Raw genomic sequence first — 14,557 nt, forward strand, 5'->3', positions numbered from 1 at the left:
TTGTCAATATGAATAGAGATGCAGAAAGCCTTTTGATAAAAGACCTGCGCATGTTCTTGTTGTATCCAGACCAGTTAAACTCTGGCTTTTCTCTTTCACCTAAATGATGAAAACCTTAAATTTTGTATGTATTCATTCCAGTCGACTTCCTTGAAACAAACTAAGATGATGGCACTGTTATCCGTTAGCTAAAATCTTATGATACTGCTGAAAACATCTTCATAAAACGATCTCAGTAACCAGCTACCTAAAATTTCTTTCTGTAATGAATTTTGTACTTTTTCCCCCCAGAAGGGCATTTCAAGACTCATCTTTTGATAAAAAAAAAAAAGAATCCTAGAAGTCATGATCGCTTCACAGCTTCTCCCCGTTCTCACTCTTGGTAAGTCAATATCATTCGTTAGATCAGGGTTTCTCATCCTGGACACTTGCCATTTCAGGCAGGATAATTCCTCTTTGTGGGGGGTCCATGCTTTGTAGGATGTTTAGCAGCATCTCTGGCTTCTCTGCACAATGCATTCCATCCTGGGTTAGGGACAATTTACCTCTTTGTGTCTCAACTTCCTAAAGTATAAAGTGTTGATCATGAGTGGCCTATTTCCCAGAGGCATTGTGAGGATCCAGTATTATGGAAATGGCCTCAGACAGTTCTGTGGTGCATATTAAGTGCTCAGTAGGCTTAGTTATTCTGATTATTATTCTACTGTAGATTGTGGTGAGTGAGTGCAGAGAGGCTCAACCACAAAAGATACACACAATAAATGGTTTCTCCATCTATCCCTCTTCTTACTTTGGAAAAGGTGAAAAAAATTCAAGTCATTCCAAGGCCACTGGTTGATGAAAATAAGACTGTAAAAAGCCCAGTTAATAGAGTCAAACTATAGCAGGACTAACCTTTCCATGCCTTTCACACTTTCCCTTTTAGCGCTTCTCCTGTTTAAAGAGAGTGAGGCCTGGTCGTACAATGCCTCCACAGAAACCATGACTTTTGACGAAGCTAGTGCTTACTGTCAGCAAAGGTACACGCATCTGGTTGCGATACAAAACCAAGAAGAAATTAAGTACCTGAACTCCATGTTCAGCTATTCACCAACTTACTACTGGATCGGAATCAGAAAGGTCAATAAGCAGTGGACCTGGATAGGGACCCAGAAGCTTCTGACCGAAGAAGCCAAGAACTGGGCTCCAGGCGAACCGAACAATAAGCAAACCAATGAAGACTGTGTGGAGATCTACATCAAGAGAGACAAGGACACGGGCAAGTGGAATGATGAGAGATGCGACAAAAAGAAGCTTGCCTTGTGTTACACAGGTACGGGACTTGAGGCAGCCGTGGGAGGGAGTTTCAGGCTGAGGGCATCTCGACAAATTATTGACAGTATGCAAAACCTGGTCTCTATTATGGTAATGTTATGTTCTTAAAAAATATAATTTTAAAACATTCTGTTGGCAAATTATATCTTTTTGCCTCTTTGTGTGAATGTAGGCAAGAATGTATGTATATATGTAGGTCAATACATAGGCAGTGTATGCACATACAACGCATATTTTAGCTACTCATTTACTTGTAGAAGGAAAACTATCTTGAAAGTTTGTGATAAAGAGAATTTTCTATTCTTGATGCCAATGACAACTGTACCCCTGACACCTGCATATTAACATCAGGTTAGCTTAAAACCCAGCTTTGGCATTGCGTGAAGCACTTCAGCTAAAATCTCTGGAAGTCCCTATAAATGGTGACATCTCTGTCACACACTGTTGATCCTCAACCCAAAGAAACGCATTATAAGCACAATGACGATCCTCTTCCTCACTGTGTTTTTTGCAGCTGCCTGTACCCCTACATCCTGCAGCGGCCATGGTGAGTGTGTGGAGACTGTCAACAGCTACACCTGTGAGTGCTACCCCGGCTTCAGTGGACTCAGGTGTGAGCAAGGTAGGTCCCCATCTCACCTGCTCCTTCACTTGAGTCGGTAGCACTTTCCCGTGTTCCAGCTGGCTTGGGTGTCAGGTGTGCATGTTCTCCCTTCCCCGGGCATGTAGTGTCATGTGGTGCTTAAGAGCCGTGGCTTCAAATCCCAGATTTACCACCAGGACTTTCTCACTTTATGCTAGGCGACAGAGGATCTGATGTGGTTTCTCCTTTCAGTTGTGACCTGTCGAGCACAGAAAGACCCTGGGCACGGAAGCCTGGTTTGCACTCACCCTCTGGGGCACTTCAGCTACAATTCTTCCTGCTCCGTCAGCTGTGAAAAGGGTTACCTCCCAAGCAGCACAGAGACCACGTGGTGTACTTCCACAGGGGACTGGAGTGCTCCTCTTCCCGCCTGCAATGGTAAATCTCTCTCCAAATGCACACAACACTCTCTGACTCATCCCTCATGGCCTTGGTTGGTTGGTTGGTTGGTTTGTTTTTATCCAACTTATAGCACTTTCAAAACTCTAGGGAAAGTTCTTTTTGTAATGTTGTTCTTAATAAGACTTCTCCCAGCCAATATGTGTTGGTCAGTAGGGTGCCTGCTTGGTTTGAGAGAGGTTTTTAGAAAAACCACCGTGTTTGAGATGGGTGCTTCTGAGGCTCTGGTGACGTGTAAGAGAGTGCCGTAGCGCTGGCACCACACTCAAGAAATCTTCACTTCTCCTGGTTGGCCTTTCTTGATGCAGTAGATGCATAAGACCATGGGAGTCAAGCAGTCCCAACAGCTCTTTTTCTCTCTCAGGCTTATCTTTCTAGGCTGGAGATGAGGACTTTTTGCCTCCAGGTCCTGCTGGGCTGACATAAATGAATGTCCTGTGTATGTCAGTATTTTTGTTTTCACAACTAGTCATAAATCCTGATTGAGAAACTTTTTTTCTTTGTTTTTGCCTTCCGTAAAGTAGATCAGAGACATGAGAGATATGATAACATAGATCAGAGACCACTCAACGTAGTCAAAGTATAAATCAATCAGAGAAGATGAAAGTATTAATAAAAGAGCATAAAAACTTTATAGTGTATGTGCATGTCCCCCCAAATTAACTTAGGACTTTGGGATTTACTGTTTGAAAGCTGCTTCCTTGCCCTCTTATAAATTTCAACTCTCTAGGAAGTGAACATATCATTCTTCTGTAAAATTCATGGTGTTCTTTCAAATCCCCAGTGGTTGAGTGCAATGCTTTGACAAAGCCTCCCAATGGCACTATGGACTGTCTCGAAAGCTCTGGAAACTTCCCATGGAACACAACTTGTGCCTTTGAGTGTGAAGAAGGATTTGAACTAATGGGACCCAAGCACCTCCAGTGTACCTCTTCTGGGAATTGGGACAACAAGAAGCCAACATGTAAAGGTAGAGTTGCTCCATGTCAAGATTTACTGTAAACGTTCTTTTTCTCAACCTGTACTTGAAATGGTCAGGCCAGACCTGCTAATGTACGTGGGTGTCTATGTTACAGCTGTGACATGTGAGGCCATTGACCATCCTCAGAATGGGTCTGTGAGCTGCAGCCACTCCCCAGCTGGCGAGTTCACCTTCGGGTCCTCCTGCAATTTCACATGCGAGGAAGGCTTCCTGGTGCAGGGGCCAGCCCAACTTGAATGCACCGCACAAGGGAAATGGAATCAGCAAGTCCCAGTTTGTGAAGGTAAGCCCAAGAGCTTCTCCTTTACATACCCCCTTCCTTAAAGGGCAGCAATCTTCGAACTTGGGCAGTTAAAATGAAACCAGATGCTTACTTTAACTAGAGTAATCAGATGTGATGGGCAATGTTCATCTTATGCTTTTGAGTTTCATATAAAAGAGCCAATGCTTATCCAGGGAAAGGATTGTACGTACTAAGAGTGGATGCTTGGCCGGTTTCTTGTGCTGTGCTAATGTGGCTTTGTAGACATTGGCACGGAGTGGGCAGACACCTTAATCTAAGGGGAAATCACATGAGAACATTTAAAAGTAGGATTGTGAGAACATGACTTGATTTTAAAACTCTTGTAATACTTTTCTTCTGAAACTGCTCATAATTAGCAGTGACAAGAATGTGCCATGTGTTGTGCCATGTGTAAAGACACCCTTAATACCTACATAAGCACTAAAATTTAATTCACTTTAAAGCAAGAGCAGTGATGTTGAAAACAAGCAGTTTTCATTATCATGTCCTGGTATTTCTGTCACCAAATATAGCACAGAATGATTTCCAGTGGTAAGAAGCCACAAGACCAAAACCAAACTGCAAAGCAGACACATTTTTTGTGCTGCCTTCTTACCTTCCTTTTGTGTTTTGGCATCATCTGTTAGCATCCGGGACCCATAATTTGCTCTCTGACTACATAAAATCTTTCTCTTGACTGTAACTTCTTTCAAATGTCAGAACGGTGTTCAGGAACCACTGGTTCTATTAAAGGCTATCCTTTACTGAGTGCCATTATCAATGAAGGGATTGGCATTCAAAGAAAACACCCTCATCTTCCCAGTTGTCCAGGGAGTAATGAAGAGCCTTGAGATCGCTGAGCATTGCTTTGTCCAAAATGAATGGGTTCATTCATCAAATGCTAAGCACTCTCCAGTTCCACTGCAATATTTTCTGACCATCATTTTGGTATCTCAGCTTTTCAGTGCAAAACCTTGTCCATCCCAGAGAAAGGCTACATGAGTTGTCTTCCTAGTGCTTCTGGAAATTTCCAAAGTGAGTCCAGCTGTGAGTTCTTCTGTGAGAAGGGATTTGTGTTGAAGGGATCCAAAAAACTCCAGTGCGGCCCCACAGGCGAATGGGACAGTGAGGAGCCCACATGTGAAGGTAAAAACAATTGAAGAGCTGGGGACTTGATGACATGAGAAAACTGTTGCTTCCTGATACAGACTTCTAATGTGCTTACTCATATCTTTCAGCTGTGAAATGTGATGCTGTCCGGCAGCTCCAGCATGGCTCCGTGAGGTGCGCCCATTCCTCTACTGGAGAGTTCAGCTACAGGTCCTCCTGTGCCTTCAGCTGTGAGGAAGGCTTTGAATTACGTGGGTCAGCTCAGCTTGAGTGCACATCTCAGGGACAGTGGACACAGGAGGTCCCCTCCTGCCAAGGTAGGATTGAATTTAGACTCTAAGGGGTAAGGTCAAATATTTCATATGTGTCTGAAGCTAGATTGCCCTAATGGGTGTGATCCTAATTTCCTACATGCTGAAAACTAAGTAGTGCTTATAAGTTACGTTTATTATGACTTTTCAGCCAGTTTTAGACATTTTCCAGGAGACTTTTGTTAACCTCCACCCATGTGTCCATAATTTGCAGTGGTACAATGTTCAAGTCTGGCAGTTTCTGGAAAGATGAACGTGAGCTGCAGCGGGGAGCCCGTGTTTGGCACTGTGTGTGCGTTTGCATGTCCTGAAGGATGGACGCTCAATGGGTCTGCAGCTCTGACATGTGATGCCACAGGACACTGGTCTGGGATGCCGCCTACCTGTGAAGGTGAAGTACTGATTGGTGCCGGGGCTGTCTGGGAGGGCTAGACAGAAGAAGGGGAAGGTAACGAACCATTCATTATGTTCACACTAGGAAGGTTCCAAGGTTGAGAAGCTGGTGAATATTTAATATTATGGTGATAGAGAGGAAACAGAAGAGGTGACGGGTGGATGGAATGGGTAGAATTCTGACAAGTGGAAAAAGGAGAGCTGGAGGTCAAAGTAGGGAAAAGGAAGACAAGTAATGGAGAGAGCACGCATGTAGTCTTGACTGAGGTGCAGTGGGTTCTGTGAAGAGCTTGGCAGGTTAGAGGTCTCTTGGCAGTGGCAGGAGACAAGCTGCCACAGGTGGTTTGGGCCCATCTCAGAAGCCTTTAGTCCCTACCATGTCTCCTCCGTATGTGTTGAAGTAGACGGCTCATCAGTGTGCAAAGGAAGGGGCAAACGGACAGAACAGAAAAACTTTAAATTCAGTTTCTTCTCATGACAGTTCTTCCCTCTCTGTTTCCCTAGCTCCCACTGAGTCCAGTGTCCCCCTGGCAATCGGACTCGCCACTGCTGGGACCTCCCTCTTGACATCAGCCTCATTTCTCCTCTGGCTCCTGAAACGCCTACGCAAGAGAGGTAAGGGAGCTTGGGATCATACTTCAAAAATGTTCTTGAAAAATGTATTTCTTTTTCTCATTGATGAGTCATGTTCTCTCTTGCACATTAGTAATTAGACTGGAGTTACTAGAGAAACACTAAAGAACAGTATAATTGAGCCATGGTCTTAGAGAAAGAGTATATAGTACAGCTCAAAGTGGGAAGAGTTTTAGGAAATATACATGTTATTTAACAGTGGACAGCTCCAAGGGATGCCATTCACCGGGAATTCTGTGGCCCCCCTGAGAGTTGTGCAGTGAGGCTATAGGGTTGTGCTCCCAGGAAATGGCGAAAACGTTTCCAAAACATTTATTGGGAATACAGGCTTAAATGTGGGAGTATCTCCTGGGGACCCTGCAAACACATCTAGCCACACTCACAGTTTGTTTGGCTTATGGAATAGTTAACATTTTTTTAAATTAAGTTCTGACATTTATAAAATGGGAAATCTCACATAAAATCTAGATTTGGGACTTCTCATGAAAAACTGGCAGATGAACTCTGCACGCTGAGCCTGCAGCTATCGCTAGCATTAGGAAACTGCTGGGCCCTTAGGATGAGTGTGTGCTTTGCACTTCACCCCCTTGGCAACAGGCTGTGTTTGCACTCTGCTTATCACAGGGGCCCTGAAGGCGTAGAGTTTGCAGTCCCTGGGGAATAGAACCATATTGTTTCTGAATGTGATATCTCCTTAAAAGTCCTTTAGTCCAAATTAATGGTTTTCTTTTTCTTGCAGCAAAGAAATTTGTTCCTGCCAGGTAAGTTGCACTCTTGTCCAAAGCATGCCATTGAATATTCTACACATTTTTCTCTGTTTATGTTGGAAAACAGGGCTTAATTTAGTGTTCTCGTGTATTCCGCAGCAGCTGCCAAAGCCTTCAATCAGACGGATCCTTCCACATGCCTTTGTAGTCATTTTAAGTCAAACGGAATCAGGTAAGACTTGAAATCACATATGATTTTGAAAGAACGTATCCTCTCTTCATGTTCTGCTGCTCCTTGAGCCCTCCAAACCTGCCAGTTTCTTGGGGGAGAATCACCAGCTTCGTGGTGTTTTATGGAAGGTTGTTTCATTTCTTTGTAGAAGGAGAGGAAAAAAACAAGACTTGGCCTTTATAGAGTCATTTCACTTTTGAAAGTTAATAATAATAATGCTGATTGTTAACCCTTATGTGGCACTTACTATCTTCTAGAAACTGTTCTAAACTAGGAATTGCATGAGATATGGACTGTTGCTATATAACTAGAATTCTAACATACCCCCCGAACCTCCAATGTCTTCTGTTATTAACAGCTTGTGTTAGTGTGGCATTTTGTTACAATTGATGGGCCAGTACAAATCCATTATTATTAACTAAAGTCCACAGTTTACATTAGAGTTCCCTCTTGGTTTTGTATATTCTATGGGATTTGACAAGTGTATAATGACATGTATCCACCATTCCAGTATCATACAGAATAGTTTCACTGCCCTAACTGAATAGGATTTTGTTGTTCATACTTGTACTCTCCAGTGACAGTGAACACAGTGGTCTGTGCTAGAAGGTGAATTTTGTTGTTGCTATTAATGCAGAATATTAAGTGTCCTGACGGCATGCATTCTTTGTTTGCAGGAACACAGGTACCTCCAGGGAACTAGAGAAATACCCTGATGATGGCAGAGACAGAAAGGGCTCCTCTGGTCTCTGGTACTTCTCAGCTCCCACATCCACTGCTTTTACAGCTGGGAGCATGGCACCCATGAGGACTTCAATGGTCCACACTCTAGTGGGCGAGGCCAGCCTGCCACCAGCAACACTCAGCTTTCTCTTTCCTGTTCTCAGCATCTGGAAAGTGCTGGATGATGGAGGAAAAGCATATTCTCTTCTGGACAAAAGTAAAGAGACTCAGGCTCTGGAATCTCAGAATTCCTGTTCTAATTCTCTCCCCTGCTCACTATGAGATCTCAGTGGAGAAACACAGTATTTTTGGTATTGTTTCTTTCTTTTGCCCCTCACTGTGTCTCAACTACTGATTACATGGTTGCTGTCATGGGGATGAATAATTCTCAGGAGTTTAGGGAAAACAACTTGGCCAAAGATATTCTATCACCAAAGTGCAAAAAATGATAATTTTTTAATGCCCACAGGCGAGTGCCTGGGGAAATCCTACTTAATACTCTGTGTGAGGATTACTAAGCACAGTCTTAATCACTTTTATCCCTGTGGGACTCAGTGCTTTATAAAGTGCTCTTAGAGATTGTGTTCTTTTATTTGCATTGACTGAAGTACAATCTTCCCTAATTCTTAATTCAATACAAGTGTTGTAGGGACTTTAAAATATGTGCATGTTAAGACCATGTTAAGGTAAAAGTTACTTATCCTAGATCTTTGTTTATTAACAAACATAATGTTATGTCTGTAGTAAATTTATTTCAAAAAAGGACAAATGCTGTCCCCCAGCAAGGTATAATGTTAACCAGTATAAAGTTGTGAATGTTTTACTATAGTTGCTTTTAAAAACATGAGTAGTGGGGCTCCTGCGTGGCTCAGTCTGTTAAGTATCTGACTCTTGATCTCAGCTCAGGTCTTGGTCTCAGGGTCATGAGTTCAAGTTCCCATTGGGCTCCATGCTGGGCATGGAGCCTATTTAAAAAAAAATAAGTAAAAACATGAGTAGTATCAGGAGAGTAGAACATGAATGGCATACGCTTGTACACTGTCATCTCTGTTTTCAGAGGTATGTGGTTTTCCATGATGAAAAACTTCCATGAGGCCAAGTGTTCTGATTTGAAAAAAAGTGTAAATGCAAACAAATGAAGGTACAATTTTATGCATATCTTTGTTGAAAAAAAATGTAGAAATATGGATGTGCTTTGCATCCCTACAAAGATGTTGTCAGATGCGATGCATCAACATATAATTCTTGCATATTGCGTAAGATTTTAAATTCATGATAGGAACTCACCATATAAAGGATTTGTCCAGTGGATTTTTTCTTTTTTAAGTGGAGACTTTTAATGTTTATTCCCTAATTGCATTATTCTGTTTGTTAGGGTGTTCATGAAGAAAGGAAGGTCTGGATGAGTGTGTATTTATATTTATTTATAAAGGAGGTTAAAATTCCTAAGGAATCTCCAGTTATCACTTGATCATTGGCAGTGAGAAATTCTTGGCCTGTCCATCGCCAGAGCTTCTCACTCCATCCTGCAAATGACAAGAGAATCAAAACTCTCCCACAATTTCACTAATCTAGGATGTGTTGAAAAAGCAAAGTTTCGGACAAGTGCTGGCTGTATGTTGGCCAAGGCGAAGCCAAAAGCAAACAGGGAGGAATGCTAAGGGTCAGAAGGTCAGAGATTTTGACAGAGCGAAAGAACTCTGTGAAATAAGGGAGAGAGAAATAAACAACTATTGTGAGCAGGCTACCTATGGAATGGATTATTATTTTCTCTGAAATTGTTCAAATGCTGTAAATATAAATATTTATATATACTGCAATGGAAGTAGCTGTGTGAAATGTAAATGTGGTCTGCGTTTCGGTTTAATAAAGTATTTTAAATTATGGTTTAAAATATTTTATAGTTTTTAAAGTATATATTTATTTAAGCTTATGCCATACCCATTTTGTATTTGATATGGCAGTACAAAGTTTGATAATAAACATGTTTATATTTAGTTCTGTGTGTAGGTTCTTAAAAGTTCTGTTTTATTTAGATAAAATTCACATTCCATAAAATTCACCCTTCTTAAGTGTACTGTCCAATAGTTTTGGTATATTCATAAGATGGTTCAACCAACACCACAAGAGAGTTTTGGCTATAATTAAGGGGATTTTGTTCTTCTCCTTACTCTCCCAATGGTGCCAAATCCTTCCTATCAATAGTTCTTGTAATAACCCTTAACCAGCTGTGCTCTCACCGACAGCCTCAGAACAGATCCTTATCACAACCCCTGGATTAAATGATAAAATCCCCGGAGTCTCCAGGCTCTCAGTCTGCTGTTGGGAGGGACTGTGACACAGCCCACAAGTCACACAAAATCTAGTCTTGCCTGTCTCCCATCCTCATTTCACGCCATGCCCCTTCAGGCATTGCACTCCATCCACAATGGAGAGCTATGTCTGCCCACTTTGATGCCTTTGAACACATCGGCTTCTTTCACCTGCAGTTACTCACCCTCCTCATCAAGGAGTCCGCCATTCCTTGCCTGCTTGACTCCTACTCAGGTTTCAGGTTCTCTGCTCAAATGTCCCTTCATGGCAATTGACTCCTTAGATTAAGTCACCTCCTTAATGCTCTCACAGCCCATATTTTTCTTCCTTCCTTTAATCCTAATTAACTAATTATTGTGTAATTGCTTAATACCTGTCTTTTCTATTAGATTCTAAGTTCCTTAAGGGTAGAAGCAATTTACCTTGTTCATTGCTCTGTTCCTAGAATGTAGCATATTCCTGATATACCATAGATACTTAACAAATATTTTTTGAATGAATGAATGAATATGTGGACAAACAAATGCAGATGGGCTCATGATAAGGAACAGGACCAATTTTCTCAAGTGGAATGAGTTGTCTCAGAAGGCAAGGTTTGAAATCCAGTTATGGAGACAAGATAGGTTTGACAATAGTACAGAACAGAATGGAAATACAGATGAAATAAAGGAACTAGTTAATGGCCTGGAGGTTCAGTGAGGTATGATTGACAAGTGCTGCAGTGAGATACTTGAGCACCAGATCTACAAGAATAGGTGACCGTGATTAAAGGGGGGGGGATGCTGGAGTATGTGATTTTGAAGTCGACACAGTTTGAGGCTGTGTCCAAGGGAGAAGGTAGTTCAAGCTGAGTGGAGGAGAAGCATGCTATTGGAGAACTGGGCACCCCGGCTGTGGGGTTACTGGTTGTTGTGTGAGACTGCGCATTCCTTCTACCCATGATAAACTCATGTTGGAAACTGCGGTGAACTCAGCTTTGGTTGGCAGCAATGAACAAGTAAGCCTTGCAGTCATCTGTGATGGGGGAGAGGCACAAGGGAAGGCTTCTTCTGCCAGTGGTACTCAATGACCCAAATAGTTCTCCAGCATTGGTTTCAATCTCTCTGGGGTTTTGCGATGGTTTATAATGCTCACCTACTCATTCTAGTTCTGCCCTTTGGGGACCACAGAATAGCCAAATAACCACTCTTCTCCCGACAACCCTTCAAGTGGCTGCTAACCTGTCCCATGGCCTTGCTTACCCCAAATCTTCTCTTTAGATTGAATGTGCACTATTTTTAAAATTATTATTATTGAGGTAAAGTTTATATAACATAAAAGCAACCACTTTAAAGTGTACAATTCAGAGTGATATTTAGTACATTCATAGTGTTGTGCAATCACCACCTCTATCTACTTAAAAATATTCTCAGGAAAAGAAAACCCTATACCCATTAAACAGTCAGTCCCTATTCCTCTCTCTCCAGAGCCCCTGGCAACCACCAGTTTGCTTTCTGTCTCTGTGGATTTGCCTATTCTAGATATTCCATATAAATGGGATCACACAATCTCTGGCCTTTTGTGTCTGGCGTCTTTCACTAAGCCTAATGCGTTCAAGGTACATCCACACTGTATCATGTGTCAGTACTTCATTCCTTTTCGTGGCTGAATCATATTCCATGGTATAGATGAATGTGCATTAAATTTAAGCTAAATTTGTCACTGTACATTCAAGAAAAGTGTTTTTAGCAAATACAAAATCCATCCGTATGACTCAAAAACATCCATATGAAAAATGCTTTGATAAAAGCCAAAAAACACAGATTTGATGGACTCAGTGAGGGTAACTTAGTGAGGGGCTAAGTTGATGTGGTCTGAGTCCTTTAGAAATCTAACTTGATATAAGGCCAGAATTTAAAATTACAGAAAAGTGAATAAATTGAGTGTATATCTGACAATGTCACTAAATAACCCCACCCCCACCCTCCCAAAACCCAACTTTGGATGGACCCAAGGTCTCTCCTTCTCTTGGACAAGGGCCTGAAATGTTGGTGTACCTTGTAGACTTGGTGCAAGTCGGGAGCTTGAATGTAGTTTTGGCTGGATGCCTGATGACCTAAACCAGCTTTCTGAAGAAAACCCTGGATCTTGGTTTTCAAAGAATAAGAATGTCCAACAAACCAGTAGAACAACAAAGATATCCAACAAAATAATGAGACTAAAAAAAAAAAAAAAAGGAGATAAAGTCTTTCCTTAAAAAAGAAAGGGACATTTGCAGTTTATGACCAAAAAGGGGTTTATTTATCCACTTACTCAATTGGCATTTATTGAATGCTAGACCTTCTGCTTCTGAGAATATAGAGGATTAATATTCTGAACACTCTTCTGCTATAATATTTTAAATTTCTAGGTGAAATTTAAATAAATAAATTTAAATGAATAACTGAGCTTAGAAAAAAGGATGGAAATCTCAGAGGACAAAAGTGATTAGGAAGCAGGTGCCTGACCATGTAAGATTTTGTGAGCCAACGTAAGGACTTTAGATTTTACTCTGGGTGGGATGAGAAGCCACTAGAGGGTCTGACGTGTGTTTTCTCTTGCTGGTTATTTTCTTCCCCTCTGCCGCCCTCCCTCACTACCCATCCATTCTCAGGTCTCCCTGCCCTGTGTCCCAGTATAGCTCCTGATGGGTGGCTTCTCCTTTAGGATTGCAATTCTCACTGGATTCTAACACCATCTCCTCCTTTGAATCTTCAGTCCCAGAGGTACAGTTGCATCCTGCTACCGCCAGACTCTGGATGCCTCATCCTCTCATGTTTGTTTTCTTAGCCTTGCCCAATCTATGTGAGTGGTCCCTCTAATAAAGACTCTTCAGTGGGTGAAGAATTCACTCATCTGGGGTGAATTCTGTTTCTGGCTGGGACCCTGAGTGATACACATTTTAACTGAATCATTTAAGTTGTTTTGTTGAAAATAGGCCATAAAAAGAAGAGGGTAGAAACGTGGAGTCTACATGGGGGACTTCTGCAATAATAGAGGTGAGAGATGATGGTGGTTTGGATGCATAATAGAATGGAAGTGATTGGATATTTTGATAGCAAAGCCAACAAAATTTGCTGACCTATTAGATATAATTTGTCAGAAGAAGAGGGGAATCTCAATTAACTCCAAAAGCTTTGGCTTAAGGAACTTAAAGAATGGAGTTATAATTTACTGAGATGTCAAGAGGCTTGGGAAGAGGAATTCAGAAGTTCAGTTTGGCACGTGTAAAATTTGAGAGGCTTTTTAAACAACTAAATGGAGATATCAGGTAGGCATTTGGCTGGGAACAGTCCTTGCTGGAAATACAAATTTAGGAGTCATCAAACATTTAGATGCTCTTCAAGGTGAAGAGGCTGGCTTGCATCACCAAGTCAGTGGGGGTAGAAAAGAAAAAAAACAGTGGTGAGCACTGGAGCACTCTGAAGGTTTGCAGAGTGGAGAGATGAGGGCAGACCAACAAATGAAACAGAGAAGGAACAGTCCATGAAGTAGGAGGAGAGCCAGGGGCTGATTGGTCAAATAACATGAGGACAGAGGACCTTGGTGGGAGCAGTCTCAGGGAATTGGTGTGATTGAAAGCCTGATTAGACAAGGGTCAAGTGAGAATTGAAGGAGAAGACTCAGAAATACAAGTCTAGATATTCCTTTGGGGTATGATAGTAAGAACGTCGGCACTTTGCCGGGCTCCTTGGCTCCAGGTTTGTCCCCACATCAACTTGTCATTCCAAACTCCTGGCGGAAGATGTGCTCCCTAATCATCAAGAGCACGGGCTTCAGAACTGACTGGCCTGGGTTCAAAACCCCAACTGTGTTTCTTACTAGCTTTGTGACTAAACACAACTTTCTTAAGCTTTCCGACACTCTTTTAAAATGGGGATGATGATAGTGCCTGCTGGGGAATAGTAGTACTTAACCTTCATGAAGACTCAATGAGGTGATCCATGTGTACTGTTGGTTGAGCTCTCCAGCTATTACTGTTATTACTCATCTTCTAAAAACTACAAATGTGATTTTGTCATCACTCTTCCTTTCCACTGCCCTCCATCATGTAGGTCCTAATTTCATATGCAGTCTATTTCCTTCACATTTTACACTCCAGAAATGCAAAAGTACTCTAGGCCCCCAAACTCCCCAAGGCAAAAACCTCCCCTGGGCTTTGCTATCTTTAGGGCTCAACTCTAGGAGATGCCATTACCAGGGACTTCCACTAGGGGGCGAGCAAGGACAGAGGGAGCAGGAACTGTCTACTGAAGCTTGACAGGCATCAGGAATTGGTGTTCTGATCCTGTGGTGTTTGCAGTAATCTGGGGCTCACTACCAAGGATAGCCAAGAGGTAGTACAGGTTTTATCCAAAAAGAAAGGAGGGAAAGAGAGAGAGAGATGGGGGTGGAGGGGAGGGAGGGAGGCAGAGAGAGGGAGAAGGAGGAGGAGAAGACAGGAGGGAAGGAAGGAAGGAAGGAAGGAAGGAAGGAAGGAAGGAAGGAAGGAAGGA

The 14,557-nt window shown here is 42.1% G+C and overlaps 1 protein-coding gene across 1 annotated transcript; it reads left to right on the forward strand.

The window, feature by feature from the left end:
* The first annotated feature begins 345 nt into the window (after positions 1 to 345).
* Positions 346 to 7,780, forward strand: SELE (selectin E). The gene is made up of 13 exons (XM_021682647.1): positions 346 to 382; positions 926 to 1,312; positions 1,829 to 1,936; positions 2,150 to 2,335; positions 3,141 to 3,326; positions 3,433 to 3,621; positions 4,579 to 4,767; positions 4,860 to 5,048; positions 5,257 to 5,433; positions 5,940 to 6,050; positions 6,808 to 6,829; positions 6,935 to 7,007; positions 7,685 to 7,780. The coding sequence occupies exons 1-12, from the start codon at positions 346 to 348 to the stop codon at positions 6,981 to 6,983; spliced, it is 1,830 nt and encodes a 609-aa protein (XP_021538322.1). The 3' UTR covers positions 6,984 to 7,007; positions 7,685 to 7,780.
* Positions 7,781 to 14,557: the final 6,777 nt, after the last annotated feature.

The sequence above is a fragment of the Neomonachus schauinslandi genome, chromosome 6, assembly GCF_002201575.2.
Source record: "Neomonachus schauinslandi chromosome 6, ASM220157v2, whole genome shotgun sequence".
Taxonomy (NCBI): domain Eukaryota; kingdom Metazoa; phylum Chordata; class Mammalia; order Carnivora; family Phocidae; genus Neomonachus; species Neomonachus schauinslandi.

Excerpts from the sequence above, each read along its gene's own strand:
- SELE (XM_021682647.1), top strand. The coding sequence starts at position 346 with ATGATCGCTTCACAGCTTCTCCCCGTTCTCACTCTTG. Across the intron at positions 1,937-2,149 it reads TGGACTCAGGTGTGAGCAAG|TTGTGACCTGTCGAGCACAG; the intron begins GTAGGTCCCCAT and ends TTCTCCTTTCAG. Across the intron at positions 6,051-6,807 it reads GAAACGCCTACGCAAGAGAG|CAAAGAAATTTGTTCCTGCC; the intron begins GTAAGGGAGCTT and ends TTTTTCTTGCAG.